Source organism: Scylla paramamosain, chromosome 33 (genome assembly GCF_035594125.1).
Source record: "Scylla paramamosain isolate STU-SP2022 chromosome 33, ASM3559412v1, whole genome shotgun sequence".
In the NCBI taxonomy this organism is placed as follows: domain Eukaryota; kingdom Metazoa; phylum Arthropoda; class Malacostraca; order Decapoda; family Portunidae; genus Scylla; species Scylla paramamosain.
In genome coordinates this window covers 11,359,868-11,377,367 of record NC_087183.1, presented here as the reverse complement: position 1 = coordinate 11,377,367, position 17,500 = coordinate 11,359,868, and the positions used below count along the sequence as shown (strand labels likewise).

At 41.6% G+C, this 17,500-nt stretch overlaps 1 protein-coding gene across 2 annotated transcripts in view; it reads left to right on the top strand.

Moving 5' to 3' along the window:
* LOC135089690 (sucrase-isomaltase, intestinal-like) overlaps positions 1–17,500 on the top strand; it is a 58,434-nt gene that overhangs the window by 15,157 nt on the left and 25,777 nt on the right. For both annotated transcript variants that reach the window (XM_063985609.1, XM_063985608.1), the window contains exons 8-11: positions 6,290–6,491; positions 8,234–8,369; positions 15,049–15,167; positions 17,263–17,383. In XM_063985609.1, coding sequence (XP_063841679.1) covers positions 6,290–6,491; positions 8,234–8,369; positions 15,049–15,167; positions 17,263–17,383 — 578 coding nt within the window. The remainder of the gene's footprint in view (positions 1–6,289; positions 6,492–8,233; positions 8,370–15,048; positions 15,168–17,262; positions 17,384–17,500) is intronic.

The window sequence follows — 17,500 nt, the reverse complement described above, 5'->3', positions numbered from 1 at the left end:
AAATATATACGTACTGTACATGAACAGAGAGAGAGAGAGAGAGAGAGAGAGAGAGAGAGAGAGAGAGAGAGAGAGAGAGAGAGAGAGAGAGAGAGAGAGAGAGAGAAAGTTTTAGTCGCCAGTAATAAGCTATAACATTACGCATCAGGGATCAAAGGGAGCGTGCGCACAAAAGTTTGTTGAATTATGAGTTTCCTACAGATTTCATCTCTCCCATCTCTCTCTCCCATCTCTCTCTCTCTCTCTCTCTCTCTCTCTCTCTCTCTCTCTCTCTCTCTCTCTCTCTCTCTCTCTCTCTCTCTCTCTCTCCAGGTGTGGGATTTAATCAACAGGTGCGTTGCTTTTTCACTTAATAAGTTTGTAACTATCTCTTACTATCTACCAGTCATTCTTCATATCTCTATCTATCTATCTATCTATCTATCTATCTATCTATCTGTCTATCTATCTATCTACTTTTCAGTTTGCCTGTCTACCTGTGTTTCTCTCTATATATCAGAAGTCTAAAGTTTATAAAGTCTTTCCATATTTCTGCACCCGTCCGTGTAAGAGAGAGAGAGAGAGAGAGAGAGAGAGAGAGAGAGAGAGAGAGAGAGAGAGAGAGGTAAATTAGTAGTCGCGTGCTGGCCTCAAAGCTTTCGCAATTATGACCTGAAAAAATAAACTGAATCTCTCCACATCGCGCCGCCATATTGCGACTCAATTTTGTCTTTCCTTTTTTTTTTTTATTTCCCACGCAGAATTTTCCCCGCGCGTCCCTTATTGGAGAGAATCAGATAAATTGGTCACAACTGATTTGGATCGATACGAATGACGTTTGCCTGGCTTTTGTCTGTCACTTCTGTATCTCTCTCTCTCTCTCTCTCTCTCTCTCTCTCTCTCTCTCTCTCTCTCTCTCTCTCTCTCTCTCTCTCTCTCTCTCTCTCTCTCTCTCTCTCTCTCTCTCTCTCTCTCTCTCTCTCTCTCTCTCTCTCTCTCTCTCTCTGTGTGTGTATGTGTGTGTGTGTGTGTTATCGTTATCAGTCATTTGTTGTTATTATTTTACTACGAGTATTAATCATCTTTTATCGTTATCACTTTCTCCATCATCAGTCATTATTTTCACTTTTTTTTATTAATATGACTGATAATGTGTGTGTCTGTCTGTCTGTCTGTTTATCTGTATCTCCTGTTTGTGTCTGCTCGTTTGCCTGTCTCCATGTTTATGTGTTTCCAGCTCTCTGTTTTTCTGTCTGTCTGTCTGTCTGTCTGTCTCTTGGCTCCCCTTGCTGCTGGAAAGAGAGACGAGGCGAAGGTGCTTAATTTAATCCATTTTATATGGATCACATTTCCGGGGTGCTGCGTTTATGGTGTGGGTTTGTGGTGGGGGCGTGTATGGACCAGGCTGCTCTAGTTGTTGTTGTTGTTGTTGTTGTTGTTGTTGTTGTTGTTGTTTTGTTTAGCGGTGCGTTTTTGTTTGTCTTTTTTTTTTTATTGATTTTTAATATTTTATGATCTTGATTTTTTTTTTTTTTACCACCAGCACCACCACCACCACCACCACCACCACCACACCCACTATACTCACCACACACTATTTTTCCCTGTCATGAAAGTCAACGTCCGTAAAAGATTAAAAAAAACAACAACAACAACAACAAAAGTTAGCGAAAACAAATAAACCAGGCAAGAATTATTGACATGTATTGAGAGAGAGAGAGAGAGAGAGAGAGAGAGAGAGAGAGAGAGAGAGAGAGAGAGAGAGAGAGAGAGAGAGAGAGAGGTAATAGGTGGAAATGGCAGATCACTGGTTGCTTCATGGGTCGTGTGCGTAGTGTGAGTGTGTAGGGTAAAGGCTGGCTAAGTGATCAGACTGGGGGTTACTGTGAAAGCCGTATCGATACTCGTAATAAGGAATAGTACTGTAATACTACCACTGCTACTACTGCTACTACTACTACTACTACTAATGGCAATAATAATAATAATACAGTAAAATCCCTCTTATCCGGCATTCGAGTATCTGGCAGCTTCAAGTATCCGGCACATTTTTCCCCGAGTCTTAAAATCAATAAAAAATCAATGTGTACTCATAAAATCGATTAAAATTCCCGCGCGAGGCATACTTTGTCCCTTGGCCACCAGAGCGCACTGCTTTGCGCCATCTGCAGCCCACTGCACTGTGTTTACTCAGTGACTCAGTCCCGCGTGTGCACTGTTTATCGCCTGACGCCTTCATCATGCCTAAAGTTGTAGAAAAGAGGAAGCGTGTTGTGCTTACACTTAAGCAGCTGATCAGATCAGCTGCTGATTAGGATCAGCTGATCTTTGTTATGGTAAGATGCATGAATGTAGGGTGGTGATTGTGGACATAATTTCACTTCTATTCAAGTATCCGGCAATATTCAAGTATCCGGCATGTCGGCGGTCCCGTTGATGCTGGATAAGAGGGATTTTACTGTAATGATACTACTACTAAACGGGTTCAAGCTTGAAAAAAAAAATAGATTTGAAAAAGAGATAAGAAGAAATTGGTGGTGGTAGATGAAGGGAAGGGACTCAGTAATCAAGTTGTTAGTGCTAAGTCATTAGGGAGCTTTAAGAGATTAGACGGATTTATGGATGGGGATGATAGGTGGAAATAGGTAGGTATATTTCATACAGGGACTGCCACGTGTAGGCCTGATGGCTTCTTGCAGCTTTCCTTATTTCTTTATGTACTACTACTACTACTACTACTACTACTACTACTACTACTACTACTACTACTACTACTACTACTACTACTACTACTACTACTACTACTACTACTACTAAACGGTACAAAAACAAAGAAATCAGACACAATGAAATACACTTGAATACACGCTATACAACGCAAAATACAAAACTGGAAAGCGTTTCTCAACACATTATGAAATAGTAGAGAGAGAGAGAGAGAGAGAGAGAGAGAGAGAGAGAGAGAGAGAGAGAGAGAGAGAGAGAGAGAGAGAGACCGTAACTTCAGCATACTTAACGTACCGGAATTAATAAACTGAAAGCCGTTGAAAGAAAAACAACAAAAAGCTCTTAGAAGGGGTGACCATGAAATAAGAGAGAAAAGAAAACGGAATTAAAAGACACATGCGAATATATGCAACGTAAAATTGAGACATATTTATTCTTTTCACGTTCGAGTTGGCGACTTTGTTTTGCCCTTTGTTACCCCGGTTGAGGAGGCGTGTTGTTTTAAAGCATTTCATTGTATTTTCTGTACCCCTTTCCCTGTCGTCCCCTCGCGTGTGCAGGAAAGAGCAATGGCCACAGATGCAAAAGAAAAATATCACCACCAATCCATCTTTAATCTTTTCTCTCCTATGATCGTCCTTTCCCGGCATCCACAGAACCATAGAAAATTACTGGCATGGACACAGGAAATAAGAGGAAATTTGAGGTTCATTTTGTCTTACCTAGAACTGCGTAAGTGACTGTATTACATAAAAAATAAGTGCTAAAAAAACTTGCAGGTGATAAGAGGAAAATATTTTGACAGTGAAAGGATAAACGGATAAGAGAGAAAACAGGGAGAGCTCAACACACAAGAGAACACAAAGGAACACAATAGAACAAAAGCAGTAAACTTTTGAATCTTACTAGGAAGAACTGGGAGGAACTGAGAGTAATGAGATGGAACAGACAATGGTAATGGTATTGCTTAATTTCCGCTCATGTACACTCTCTCTCTCTCTCTCTCTCTCTCTCTCTCTCTCTCTCTCTCTCTCTCTCTCTCTCTCTCTCTCTCTCTCTCTCTCTCTCTCTCTCTCTCTCTCGTAAAGATAACTAATGCAACAAGTTAATCCTTCCTCAAACATCATCCTTAATAAATGAGAGCTTGGCGTTGTGTGTGTGTGTGTGTGTGTGTGTGTGTGTGTGTGTGTGTGTGTGTGTGTGTGTGTGTGTGTGTGTGTGTGTGTGTGTGTGTGTGTGTGTTTTATCCTATTTTTCGATAACAATGTTGCTGCGTCTCTTCCTGCTGTGCTTATCTTCCATCCTCACATTGCTTTGACACTTGCTATGCCAAACACACACACACACACACACACACACACACACACACACACACACACACACACACACACACACACACACACACAAGCACAGTGAAACAAAGGCAAACGAAGGGCAAGTGTCGTATGAGGCGAGGCAAGAGTTCGCAGAGGGAACGTCCTTTTGAGAGATAACGATTCTTGGAACCTTGGGTGGAAATATTGTACAGTATATGATTTACGTGGCTTTATTTTCCATTTGGCCGAGATCTCTGTGTGGGGGGCAGTCTTGTTGGCTTTATTTGGTTTACTGAGAGCTTTATATGGGTTTATTGAGCTTTATTTGGGTTTATTGAGCTTTTTATGGGTTTATTGAGCTTTATATGGGTTTATTAAGGATTATTTGGGTTAATTGAGCTTTATGTGGGTTTATTGAGTTTTATTTGGGTTTATTGAGCTTTATTTGGGTTTATTGAGGATTATTTGGGTTTATTGAGCTTTATTTGGGTTTATTGAGGATTATTTGGGTTTATTGAGCTTTATTTAGAGTTATTGAGCTTTATTTTGGGTTTATTAAGCTTGATTTGGGTTTATTGAGCTTTATTTGGGTTTATTGAGCTTTATATGGGTTTATTGAGGATTATTTGGGTTAATTGAGCTTTATATGGGTTTACTGAGCTTTATTTTGGGTTTATTAAGCTTGATTTGGGTTTATTGAGCTTTATTTGGGCTTATTGAGCTTTATTTGGATTTACTGAGCTTTATTTGGGCTTATTGAGCTTGATTTGGGTTTATTGAGCTTTATTTGGGTTTATTGAGTTTTATTTTGGGTTTATTGAGCTTTATTTGGTTTATTGAACTTTATTTGGATTTATTGAGGGCTTTGGTTTTATTAAGAACTTTACTTGGCTTTATTAAGAGATTTATTTGGTTTTATGAAGAGCTATATTTGGTGTTATTAAGAGCTTTATTTGATTGTATTGAGAGCTTTATTTTGTTGTATTGAGAGCTTTGTTTGGCTTTATTAAGTTTTGTTTGGGTTTATTAAGAGCTTTATTTGGCCTTATTAAAAAGCTTGAATTGGCTTTATCGAGAGCTTTATTAGTTTTAGTAAGAGCTTCATTTGGGTTAATGAACTGCTTTATTTGGGCTTATCAGGAGCTTTGTCTGGGGTTATCAAGAGCTTTATTTGGGCTTAAGAGCTTTGGGCGGGGTTTTTAAGAGCTTTATTTTGGGTTTGTCGAAGGCCTGAATTGTCTTTACTTTTTAATTTAACGAAGATTTTTGGATTAATTGATGTATTTATTTATTTATTGGCTTTATTAACGGTTCTATTTTATCGATGGCTTTATTTGGCTTTATCTTCCATGTGTCGAAGGTCTCCGTAAAGTTAAAACGCATTTGAATGAAAAACCCTCGCCACATTTTCAGAATTTCCATTTTCTTCCTCTTGTAATGAAATTTTGGCAGTAATGATGTAAGACTGGGTATGAGAGAGAGAGAGAGAGAGAGAGAGAGAGAGAGAGAGAGAGAGAGAGAGAGAGAGAGAGAGAGAGAGAGAGATACTAGTTTGATTTATTACTGCTTTTGTCCTTTATAATGTTGATCTGCAATAATGTAAAGTTTTCAGTGTCATTTTTTTTTTTTTTTTTCCAGGATCGCTTTGGTTATTGCTATTTCAGGTTTTTGGTGTGTAGTGTTGCAGTGTGCGTAGTGGCGTGCGGTAACGTGCAACCTGGATTTATGAGTTGTTGCATTATCTTGTGTTGCAGTGACGAGTTTGTTTTGTTTTGTTTTGTCTTGTTTTGGGAGTGTTGCTGGTATTTAATTTGCATGTTTCTCTCTCTCTCTCTCTCTCTCTCTCTCTCTCTCTCTCTCTCTCTCTCTCTCTCTCTCTCTCTCTCTCTCTCTCTCTCTCTCTCTCTCTCTCTCTCTCTCTCTCTCTCTCTCTCTCTCTCTCTCTCTCTCTCTCTCTCTCTCTCTCTCTCTCTCTCTCTCTCTCATTCCATTCCTGTTCTATTTACATTCCTATATTGCTACTCTCCTATTCCTATCAACGTATCCCTATTGTATCCCTCCTGTTCTTCAACATTTCCTATTCCTCATTCTCTCTTTACATCTTTCTCTTCCCTATTATTCCATTCCTGTTCTCCTATTTATATTCTATTGCTATTCCCCTATTCCTATCAACGTATCCCTATTTTAACACTCCTATTCTTCTATTTCTCCTATTCCTCATCCTCTATACATTCTTCTCTTCCCTTCGTCTGTGTCGCCGCCAGCAGGAGATCGCACCAAAGAAGCGCCCCTTTGTCACCAGCCAGTCAACGCACGCTGGCTCGGGGGCTGAGGGCGGGGCCTTTGGGGAAAGTTTCGGCGCCAACTTCATGGAGCAGCAGGTGTCCCTAGTGCAGGTGCTGGAGCTGGGCCTGTACGGGGTGCCTCTCGCTGGGGGGCCCATCTGTGGCAGCAGGAATGACACGAAGGGTGAGGAGAGTGGTTGTTGTTGTTGTTGTTGTTGTTGTTGTTGTTAGATTCGTATTCTGAAGTGCTTTTCTCTCTCTCTCTCTCTCTCTCTCTCTCTCTCTCTCTCTCTCTCTCTCTCTCTCTCTCTCTCTCTCTCTCTCTCTCTCTCTCTCTCTCTCTCTCTCTCTCTCTCTCTCTCTCTCTCTCTCTCTCTCTCTCTCTCTCTCTCTCTCTCTCTCTCTCTCTCTCTCTCTCTCTCTCTCTCTCTCTCTCTCTCTCTCTCTCTCTACACGACTATTTTCAAAGGCCACAGAGATGATTGGTCAAGTTCTCAAGAGTGTTTGGACTTTTAATAATGTAGAAATGTTGTTAATCTGACACCAGAATGTAAAAACGCACTTAAAAACTCGTCTTACTTGAAGTAGAACATGTTGAAAGTCGTAAAGGTGAGGCCAGGTGTTTCAGGATATGGTCCTTAGTGTTGTTGTTGTTGTTGTTGTTGTTGTTGTTGGTGGTGGTGGTGGTGGTGGTGGTGGTGGTGGTGATGATAAAGTTGTGTTTTTTCATTATTGTCCCAGTGTTGTTCCAGTTTATTACGTGTTTTTCCTTGTAGTTTCCTAGTTTCTTATCTTCTCTCTCTCTCTCTCTCTCTCTCTCTCTCTCTCTCTCTCTCTCTCTCTCTCTCTCTCTCTCTCTCTCTCTCTCTCTCTCTCTCTCTCTCTCTCTCTCTCTCTCTCTCTCTCTCTCTCTCTCTCTCTCTTTAACCTTATCTTTTTACTATTTATGTTTTGTTCTTGTATTTGTCTTTTAGTTCCAGTCCATTCCGGTTTAAAATTTCCTGATGTTCTAGACCTTTTTTCTCTTGTTTCTGAGTTTTCTGAGATTCTTGTTTCCCCTTTTCTCCTTCGCTGATGATATGCATCTATGAATTTTAATAAGTCCTACTGTATGCGCGTGTGTTTCTTTTTTCTTTCTTTTTTTTTTGTTGAAATTTACATATTAATAAGTTTGTGTTTTCTCTCTTCATGTTCGCTTTTACCCAAGCAACCTTTTCAAGCTCAGGCATTTTCTTTGGCCTCGTCTGAACGCTGTCCATCCCTCGCAGGTGGCAATGTTTTCTCTTCGGCAAACGGGATTTCCTCAGCAGTTTATATATGGTCCTTATTATTTTTCTTCTATAATTTCAGTTGTCACCGACAGAGCCATTCTTTTATTTCTAGTCAATTTGTTGCTTACCGGATTCAGTACACACACACACACACACACACACACACACACACACACACACACACACACACACACACACACACACACACACACACACACACACACACACACACACACACACACACACACACACACACACACACACACACACACACTATTCATTATACCCTTGACACGTAATTCTCTTCATTATCTCCTTGCCACCTATTTTATTATCATCCTCTAAATCCTTTCCCGTCATTATAATATTATCCTCACGCGTGGATGCCACCCACTAAACAGTTTTCTATTTTGTTCCCTTTTTGACACGTACCTTACATTTTTTTTTATTTATTTTTTTCCGTTTTGTCCTTGCATTTGTAATTGGATTTGGTGCCACGCTCGTCGCTATAATGTCATTGTTCTCTCCATAAGAGAATGATAGACTCAAGATCGTTGGAAGAATTTACGTCCTTTCACAGACACACTAAATCCTGCGTCACTGGAGGTTATTATCATTTATTATCATTTACTGTTTCCTCTTTGGTGCGTTGCAGGTGAGCTGAAGAGTGAGTGGTGTCTCCGTGGTCACCAGATGGCGGCGTTCTGGCCCCTCATGGTGAGTCATTACGAGGACGGTCACGAGGCGAGGAACCCTACTGACTTCGACAAGGCCTTCACTCACCAGCTCGCGTGAGTCTCATTTTCTTTTTTAATGTATGAGGGGGACTGGCACAGGGGGAGGGGAAAGTGGGCCACTGAGGTGTAGTCCCCAAAAGAAAGGTTAAAAGGATCATCCAAAGAGTTCAAGTCATAGGAAGAAGGAAATACGGAAGGGCACGTACGAGTATATTTTATTTCCGTGAGTTTATTGGCAGAGATGTGATTGTCTTGGAACACACACACACACACACACACACACACACACACACACACACACACGTTTTATTTTAATGTATCGGAGAAGAGGCAATTTGAGCGTGATAGGAAATACAAATTGCAGCTCAGTCAGATTTAGTTATTGCGAAAAGACAATTCTAACGTGACACGAAATAGAAAATAATACAGCAGTTAAATTGAGTTTATTGACGAAAAGACAATTGTAACATGATAAAAAGTACAAAAGAATGTAACACCAATAAGTCTTATTAGTTTATTTACGAAAAAAGAGTAAGTGCTAACGTGTTACAAAATACGTAGCAATATTGCCATCATATTTAGTTAGTTTATCGGCAAAAAAGGCAATCCTAACGTGTTATATAAAAAAAGAATCCAAGACAGGCAAGAATAGTATTTATTGGCAAAAAGGCAATATAAATAGAATAGAAAAGAATACATTACAGTCAACTTTAGTTAGTTTATTGAAAAAAAAAAAAGAAAACATAGAATACGAAGAAATAAGACACCGACAAGTCTAGTTAGTTAATTGAAACAAAGCCAATCAGTCATAACGCGATTGAAACGAAATATCACAAAGGAAATACAAAACAATTAAGTCTAGTAAGTTTATTGATACACACACAAACACACATAAGAAAAGACAGTCTAATTAATTTATTAACAAAAAAGACAACACCACTGTGATGGAAAACCCATGAAGTGGTGAGCTAGAATGTAAAGGAAGTGAGATACACGAATATAACACAGATCTTTATATTTCAGGGTTATAAGAGGATTTAGTGTTATGTTTCTCTCTCTCTCTCCATTACTCTAGAAGCCAAACGACATGGAGCTGTAATTATTCACCCCAGCCTGACAACCATCCCTGCATTAAATTTATAATGACTTTGCTATTATTAGGAATGGAGCATAAGTATGATTATACACATTAGCATATTACTGGAAATAAAGAAAATTGTCCAGAGAGAGAGAGAGAGAGAGAGAGAGAGAGAGAGAGAGAGAGAGAGAGAGAGAGAGAGAGAGAGAGAGAGAGAGAGAGAGAGAGAAATTAGCGTCAATGTTAATTATGCTATGACTCTTCAGACTATACTGCATATTGATGTAATTCAGCGTCATGTTAAACTTACCCTTGAAGCTTTAGCGTGGCGGCACGTTCCCTTGGCGCCGGTTGAAGACTCAGCTACAGGACAAGCAAGACCAACCAGACTATTTTGTACAGGATCATTATAGCTCCATGATAAGATCTTTACGTTGAAACAAGAGCTTGATGCCCGGGCGCTTCCTCACGAGAAAAGAGGAAGTGAAATGAGAAGAAAATACAAGTAAATAAGAGACATAAATCACATCAGGAAGAGCTGTTACAAAAGCAAGACTCCTCCATCACAACGTGGGTTCAGTTTAGATTTATTCCTCGGCTTTCCAAAACAACATTGCGTAATCCCTGAGTTACGCCACTGCAAATACTGGAGTGTGGAGCTTTCGTCAGGCCACCGGTACACTGCAGCAACACACGTCTGGCGGGAGCATTTCACTGGAGTGCAAAAGCCAGTTTACTGTTACTTCATTTGGGTGCCAGCGTATCAGACCACGAAGGTTGTATATCTGGTTACAAGTTTGTGTCTGAAGTGAGAGAATTTTAGTGAAGGTCTACCTCAGCCGCAATGCGCCCAAAGTGAAATGTGCCCCGCCTGGCTGGTGTGATCGCAGGGTTGAGGTGACGCGTTACCTTCCACTAAGCAGCTGTAATGGCAACTCGTCCGTCACGGCTCATCCTCCTCATGGCGCCGCGGAATACGTGTAGAGGCGCCAGTCGGGAAGATGAGGCGGCCGCGTCTGCTGAGGGCGTGCTGTGATGACGGTGTGACGTGTGAGAACTTCAAAGGTGTCCCGGGGCGTGGCATTCCTGCTGGCTGTGGGATTAGCAGCGGTCCGTGGCGGTGGTGCAGCCTTGCCGAGGGTGGTGCTGTCTTCTACTGGTGGCTGGTTAAAGATTATGGCTATGCTGTGCATCGGGGCTTGAAAGAAGATCAAGTAAAGAAAAATAAGCATCATCCTTATCATCATGCTCAGTCTGCATGATTTCGCTGTAGGATGAGACTCTCCAATTTTGAAATAATGACTAAGGAAAGAAAACATCAATGTCATCTTCGTTTTCATGTGTATTTATAGTTTTACTGCAGGACAAAATCCTTCTTCAATTATAACGCGTGATCAGGTGATGACTGATAGTATTATATAAATGTAAAGACGACACGTGTAATATGTGCAAGTTTTCTAGAATATATCATTGCAAGTTTCCAGTTTACAGGAATTAAAGCGCTTTGGATATTGTTCTTTTGTGAGGATTGGAGTCTCGACTTCCTCATGGTCCCCCGGCACGGAGAAGTGAGATATTGAGACGTCGTTTATTAATAATGTTGCGGAAGAAATTGAATCCCGTCTGCCTTTGTCCAGCGACAGGGAGGCTGGCGGTCTATTGTATTACGGATAAAAATACTAGTCATAATATCGGAGGTTTGCTCACAGCTGTGTTACGCTTCATATTTCCTTTGTCACTTTATAAAAAAAAAAAAGCATTTCGGCGTATTAGTTACGGAAAGTTTTTTTTTTTTTTTTATAAAGTTTTTGCAATCAGTGCGTGGCTCAGTTTCACATGGTGTTGATACGCTTACATGGCACCTTTTATGCAAGGGATGTTAGCTGTACACAATGGGCCCCTACTTTGAAGGAAAACGTAGTGTAGACTGTACCTCTCTCTATCAGTAATCCCTCGGCGAACATTGTTGTGAAACCGCCAGTGTTGCAGATCACTCAGGTCGTGACCACGCATCGTCAGCCAAAGATCCGCGACCACCGACGGCGCGGCGCATGTGGCGACACTGCACAATGAAGCGCACTGCCATGGACGTCTCCTGTCTTGAGCCCTGTCGCAAATTATAATGAGCGTCAGGATATTCCGCTCTCTTCCCCTCCTTACAGGCTTTTTAGGTTCGGCCGTGTCCTCAGCGCCTCGCCCACAGCAGAGTTGGTCATTCATGGGACGTCACCGTGATCCTGTTGTTGCGACGTCATGAAATCAGTTAGTTAATCAATCAATCAGTCAGTCAGTCAGTCGGTCGGTCGGTCGGTGGGTCGGTCGGTCAGTCAGTTATTCATTCTGTCTTTTTAGATATGGAGAAAGTCTGTCATGAAGTATTTTGTTTTTCGTAGTGTGAAATTTCAACTCTGCTCATAACACAACTATTGCACTGATCCTGTACCACCACGATATCTATTGGTTCCCTTGCTTGTAATTTTTAGACAACTCATGACAGTTATCTTGACACACGAAGGCTCACGAATTGAGCACATTCCAGCTTTATACAGCAATATTCTTTATGAACACGAGGAAAGAGAGGCCGAGGGAGGCATATCCATTCGTGCACTGAAGGAAGGAAATATAGCATGAGAAGTGAAATGTCGATAGTGAACCAGAACATAGAGGAACCTTGAACACCACTGCCTCACACGTGTCCTCTCACATCCTTACATAGACACCTGGTATTGATTCATTGATTCCGCGCCACACGATGCACCGCCGGGCTCTGATACTTTTTGAGCCATCCAATGAAAACTTTCGCTTCTGCTTGAAGTGAAGAACGATCTCCTCTCGTGTGAATATCGCCAGTGAACCGAGGCAGCCCCCACGCACCGCCGCCTTCGCCTTGACGCGAGTGAGAGAGGGAGAGGAGTGCACCACTTCATCTCTCTCCCTTCCTTATTTTTTTGCAAGGCGTTGTGTGGGAGGGAGAGAGAGTAAAGATGCACTTGTGAGCGGAATAGAAATTGAAGGGTACTTGTAGCTGGGATATTTTTGCAGATCATAATTGAAAACAAATAGGAAGAGTGAGAATGTGATTTGTGATTGCCGTAGTGGATTAGCTGTGTGTATGCCAAACCTGCTGCCCCGCCATTGCTGTACCATCACTGTGTGTGTGTCATGGCGTCACTTTTGTACCCGTGGCATCTCGGGTCATGCAGGTCACGCTGGTGTGTAGCGTCACTGGGGGTAGATCGGGTTATTTTTGTTGTGTGAGTGTTATAGCGTCACTTTAGTGGCTGTGGCGTCTCGGGTCATGCAGAGGTCACTGGTAGGTCAGGTTACTTTCGTTGTATGAATGTTATATCGTCACTTCAGTAGCTTTGGGATTTTGGGTCAGCAAACGTCATTGGTGGGTCAGGTTACTTTCATCTTCCATATGTGCTAAAGGTATTCTTGTAAAAAAAAACAAAAAAAAAAAAAGAAAAAAAAGAAAAAAGAAAAAGAAAAAAAGAACCTTTGTAATCCCTAGCAAAATAAGTCCATTACATATTCCTGTATTCTGAAGTGATGACGCGTAAGTGTAGATTCATTATGCATATCTGTTTGCAGCAATAATGGTGCGGCAGATACATTAGCTAATAACTCACGAGGACAGCAATATCATGCCCTCCTTTATTATTTACAACGATAATAGTGTGGAGGATTCATTAGTGGAGTATATGACACACACACACACACACACACACACACACACACACACACACACACACACACACACACACACACACACACACACACACACACACACACACACACACACACACACACACACACTAAAGGATGTTGTCACGGGCGTGCAGGCGTTCACTTTTTGTTGACTTGCTGCGGGCGTCCTCGAGTGGCTGCTATCACCGCCACACACTGAGAAGAGAGGCCAACTAGAGAGAATTAAAAAGACTGCCACTTAAATAACTTGAACTTCTTGAAAGGAGTATCGAGCCACGTCTGCAGCTAAACACTGCCTTTCACCCGCAGCCTTCCACCAAACTGTTCCTCCTGGGCGTCATTGTCAACCCATAATAGTCTATTTCCATCCTGTTCTTTTATTCCACAAGTCTGATGCTCTCTTGACTTCCCGTTTCTTATATATTCTTAACTTTCCTTTTACACCCCCGGCATTCCCTCAAATTTGTCTTCTGTACCATTCAATTTCCGTTCTTTGACCTCACAACTCTAATGCTCTCATGACTTTCCGTTTCTGTCATGCCCTTACCAAACACTACTTTCTTTTATCTAAACTGGTCTTCTCCTTGATTTTTAAGGAATGAGACAGAGTAATGCTTAAAGTGACAGGAAGGAATGACTGGAACAAAACTGACATTCCCCTTGATTTTTAGGGAATGAAAGAGTGATGCATAAGATGGAAGAAAGGAATGATGTTTTCTGTACTTTTTTTCTATTTTTAAGGCAGAAAAGGAAAAAAGCTTGCCAAATGTCTCTCAGAAATTGAAAACAAAAGCGGCGGTAGGAAGGAATGACTAGGATGAATGGAAGGAATGGAAGGGAAGAGGGAGATAAATGATTCGAGTGGGGGACAGAAATAACTAGAGTGGGAGGAAACAGTGATAGGGAAGGAAGAGAGGAATAACATTGATCAAAGGAGAGAGAGAGAGAGAGAGAGAGAGAGAGAGAGAGAGAGAGAGAGAGAGAGAGAGAGAGAGAGAGAGAGAGAGAGAGAGAGAGAGAGAGACACACACACACACACACACACACACACACACACACACACACACACACACACACACACACACACACACACACACACACACACACACACACACACACACACACACACACACACACTCTACAAAACCTGATCGCTGTAACACTGGGAACAAAATCATTAGTGAAGTAGAACAGATTGCTGTCAACTGAGCCACAAAGAAACAGGGAGGTGTCATTAGTGCAGGCGTGTAGCGGTAGTGAACATCATTACTTTTACTTTCGTGGTCCTGGAAAATTCGTTAATCTTTTACCTTCACTTCACGAGACACAAATCGCCGTATCGCATTATGTTCACCCTCCCGCCACTAACTTAGCTCTCCTGCCTCAAAATAACGTAGCAAGATTTTATTTTTTTTTTTCGAATACTTCTCATGCTTCATTACTTTTCCATTGATACACTCACCTGCTTCCCTTCACCTCCGCACTTTGATGAGGGAAATGATGAACTGGTGTGCTACAGGTAACGTGAGCGAGGGTGAGTGTTAAGAGAGTCGGCTAGCGTTATTTTTTCGCTCTCTGTGTCTGTTTCTTTGTCTCTGTCTGCCTGTCTCTTTGTCTGTCTCTGTCTGTCCCTTTTTCTCTTTTTCTCTGTTTTCCTGTTTCTCTCTCTCTCTCTCTCTCTCTCTCTCTCTCTCTCTCTCTCTCTCTCTCTCTCTCTCTCTCTCTCTCTCTCTCTCTCTCTCTCTCTCTCTCTCTCTCTCTCTCTCTCTCTCTCTCTCTCTCTCTCATTAAGAAAAGTTCTTTAATATATATCGCTACTACTACTACTACTACTACTACTACTACTACTACTACTACTACTACTACTACTACTACTACTACTACTACTACTACTACTACTACTACTGCCACCACCACTACAGCCTGTCATCCTCTCCCCTACAGAGTGTTCATCAGGCTGCGGTACGCCCTCCTACCCTACTTCTACACGCTCCTGTACGAGGCCAGCCAGGAAGGGACGCCCATGGCACGCCCGCTCTTCTACGAGTTTCCTGAGGACGAGGGTAAGGGAGAGAGAGAGAGAGAGAGAGAGAGAGAGAGAGAGAGAGAGAGAGAGAGAGAGAGAGAGAGAGAGAGAGAGAGAGAGAGAGAGTTGCAGAAATCGAAGCTTTAAACTCTTAAATGGGTTCTATTATCTCTCTCGCCATACTAATGAGAAAAGAATTAGGCCTGATACAGGTAAATCAGAGAGAGAGAGAGAGAGAGAGAGAGAGAGAGAGAGAGAGAGAGAGAGAGAGAGAGAGAGAGAGAGAGAGCGCCCAGTAGCTTGTCGCCCAGAGAAACAAAATATATTTTTCTTTTTGGACTGGCCACCACATTAGGCCCTTTGTTTTTCGTCTCTTTGCCCTTGACCAGTGTCCCCCTTACATAAGAAAAGATAAGAATAAAGAAAGTACTTGTGTCTTGCCAGATATAGAGAACAGGTACTGGTAACTAGATAGGTGAGATATTAGGAAGCTGACACCACTGCCTTTGTTCCCCTGTAAGTTAAATTAGTAGGCACTCACGGTACATCGAATCAAGTTACTGTGTTTTTGCTTCTCGTACTCGTGTCAAGGGGAGGATATGAGATGCATTAGTAGGGTTCCGTTAGGTTAGGTTTGGTTAGAATGTTAGGGTATTGTAGGTTATGTTAGTTTAGATTGTACTGTGTTAGGTTAGGCATTGTTAGGTTAGGTTAGGTTAAGCTGTGTTAGGTTAGGTTAGGTTAGGTTAAGCTGTGTTATGTTAGGTTATGTTAGGTTAGGTTAGGTTAGGTTAAGCTGTGTTAGGTTAGGTTAGGTTAGGTTAGGTTAAGCTAAGCTGTGTTATGTTAGGTTAGGTTAGGTTAGGTTAGGTTAAGCTGTGTTATGTTAGGTTAGGTTATGTTAGGTTAGGTTAGGTTAGGTTAAGCTGTGTTAGGTTAGGTTAGGTTAAGCTGTGTTATGTTGGGTTAGGTTATGTTAGGTTAGGTTAAACTGTGTTATATGAAGTTTGGGTATGTTAGGTTATGCTATGTTATGTTATCAGGTTAGGTTAGGGCATTGTTGGTATATGCAATGTTATGTGAGGTAGGACCACTATGTGTTAGGTTACTTTAGGTTATGTTAGCTTGTGTTATGTTAGGTTATGCCATGTTACGTTAGGTTTGACAGTATTGTGTTACGTTAGACTATGTTAGGTTGTGTTAGACTTCGGTTATGTTAAGATAGGTTAGGGTAGGCTGTTGTGTTAGCCTATATTATGTTATGGTATATTTCGTTAGGTTTGGCAATGGTAAGTTGTGTTAGGTTATGCTGTGTAAGTTTGTTAGATTGTGTTTGGTCAGGTGTTGAGGGAGAGGGGTACACCTTAACCCAGGACAGGTATTAACGTGTCCAGAGCAGGGCATTGGTGCGTAAGTAATATGTTGCATCCGTAATTAGTTTGCACAATTATAAACGCTTAAATTTGTGTGTAAATCATCAGTACCCGTAATGAGACTGGCGTTAATTGATTCTGGTGTGAAAAAAAAAAAAACGTAGAAATTTCGGTTTTGTGCAGGAGGGATGAAGGGAAAGGTAGGTTAATTGACACTTAAATTGTAATACCTTTACCACCGGGACGAGTTAAGTCTTTATCTCTACGCATGTTTCATTACTGTCTGTCTGTATGTCTGTTCATCTGTCTATCTATCTGTCTATCCGTCTATCTATCTATCTATCTATCAATCATCCATTAGTGCATTCATTCATTACTAAGTTAAGCAGTCAGTCAATCATTCAATCAGTCAAATCCACTATTCATCAGTAATTCTCTCTCTCTCTCTCTCTCTCTCTCTCTCTCTCTCTCTCTCTCTCTCTCTCTCTCTCTCTCTCTCTCTCTCTCTCTCTCTCTCTCTCTCTCTCTCTCTCTCTCTCTCTCTCTCTCTCTCTCTCTCTCTCTCTCTATATATATATATATATATATATATCTATCCATCTATCTACTTACCTACCTACTTACCTACTTACCTACTTATCTGTCTAACTATCCGTCAAACCATCTAGCTGTTTATCTATCTACCTACCTATCTACCTACCTTTCTAGCAACCTCCCTACTTACCTACCTACTTACCTACCTATTCGTGCATCCCTCAGCATCCCGCGGGGTGTCGACGCAGTTCATGGTGGGAAGCGGCCTGCTGGTGAGTCCCGTGCTGAATTCTGTGGGCGACAAGGACAGCATAGACGCCACGCTGCACTTCCCGCCTGGCCGCTGGTGAGAAAGAGAGAGAGAGAGAGAGAGAGAGAGAGAGAGAGAGAGAGAGAGAGAGAGAGAGAGAGAGAGAGAGAGAGAGAGAGAGAGAGGTATGTATTCATTTACCTGCGTCAGTAA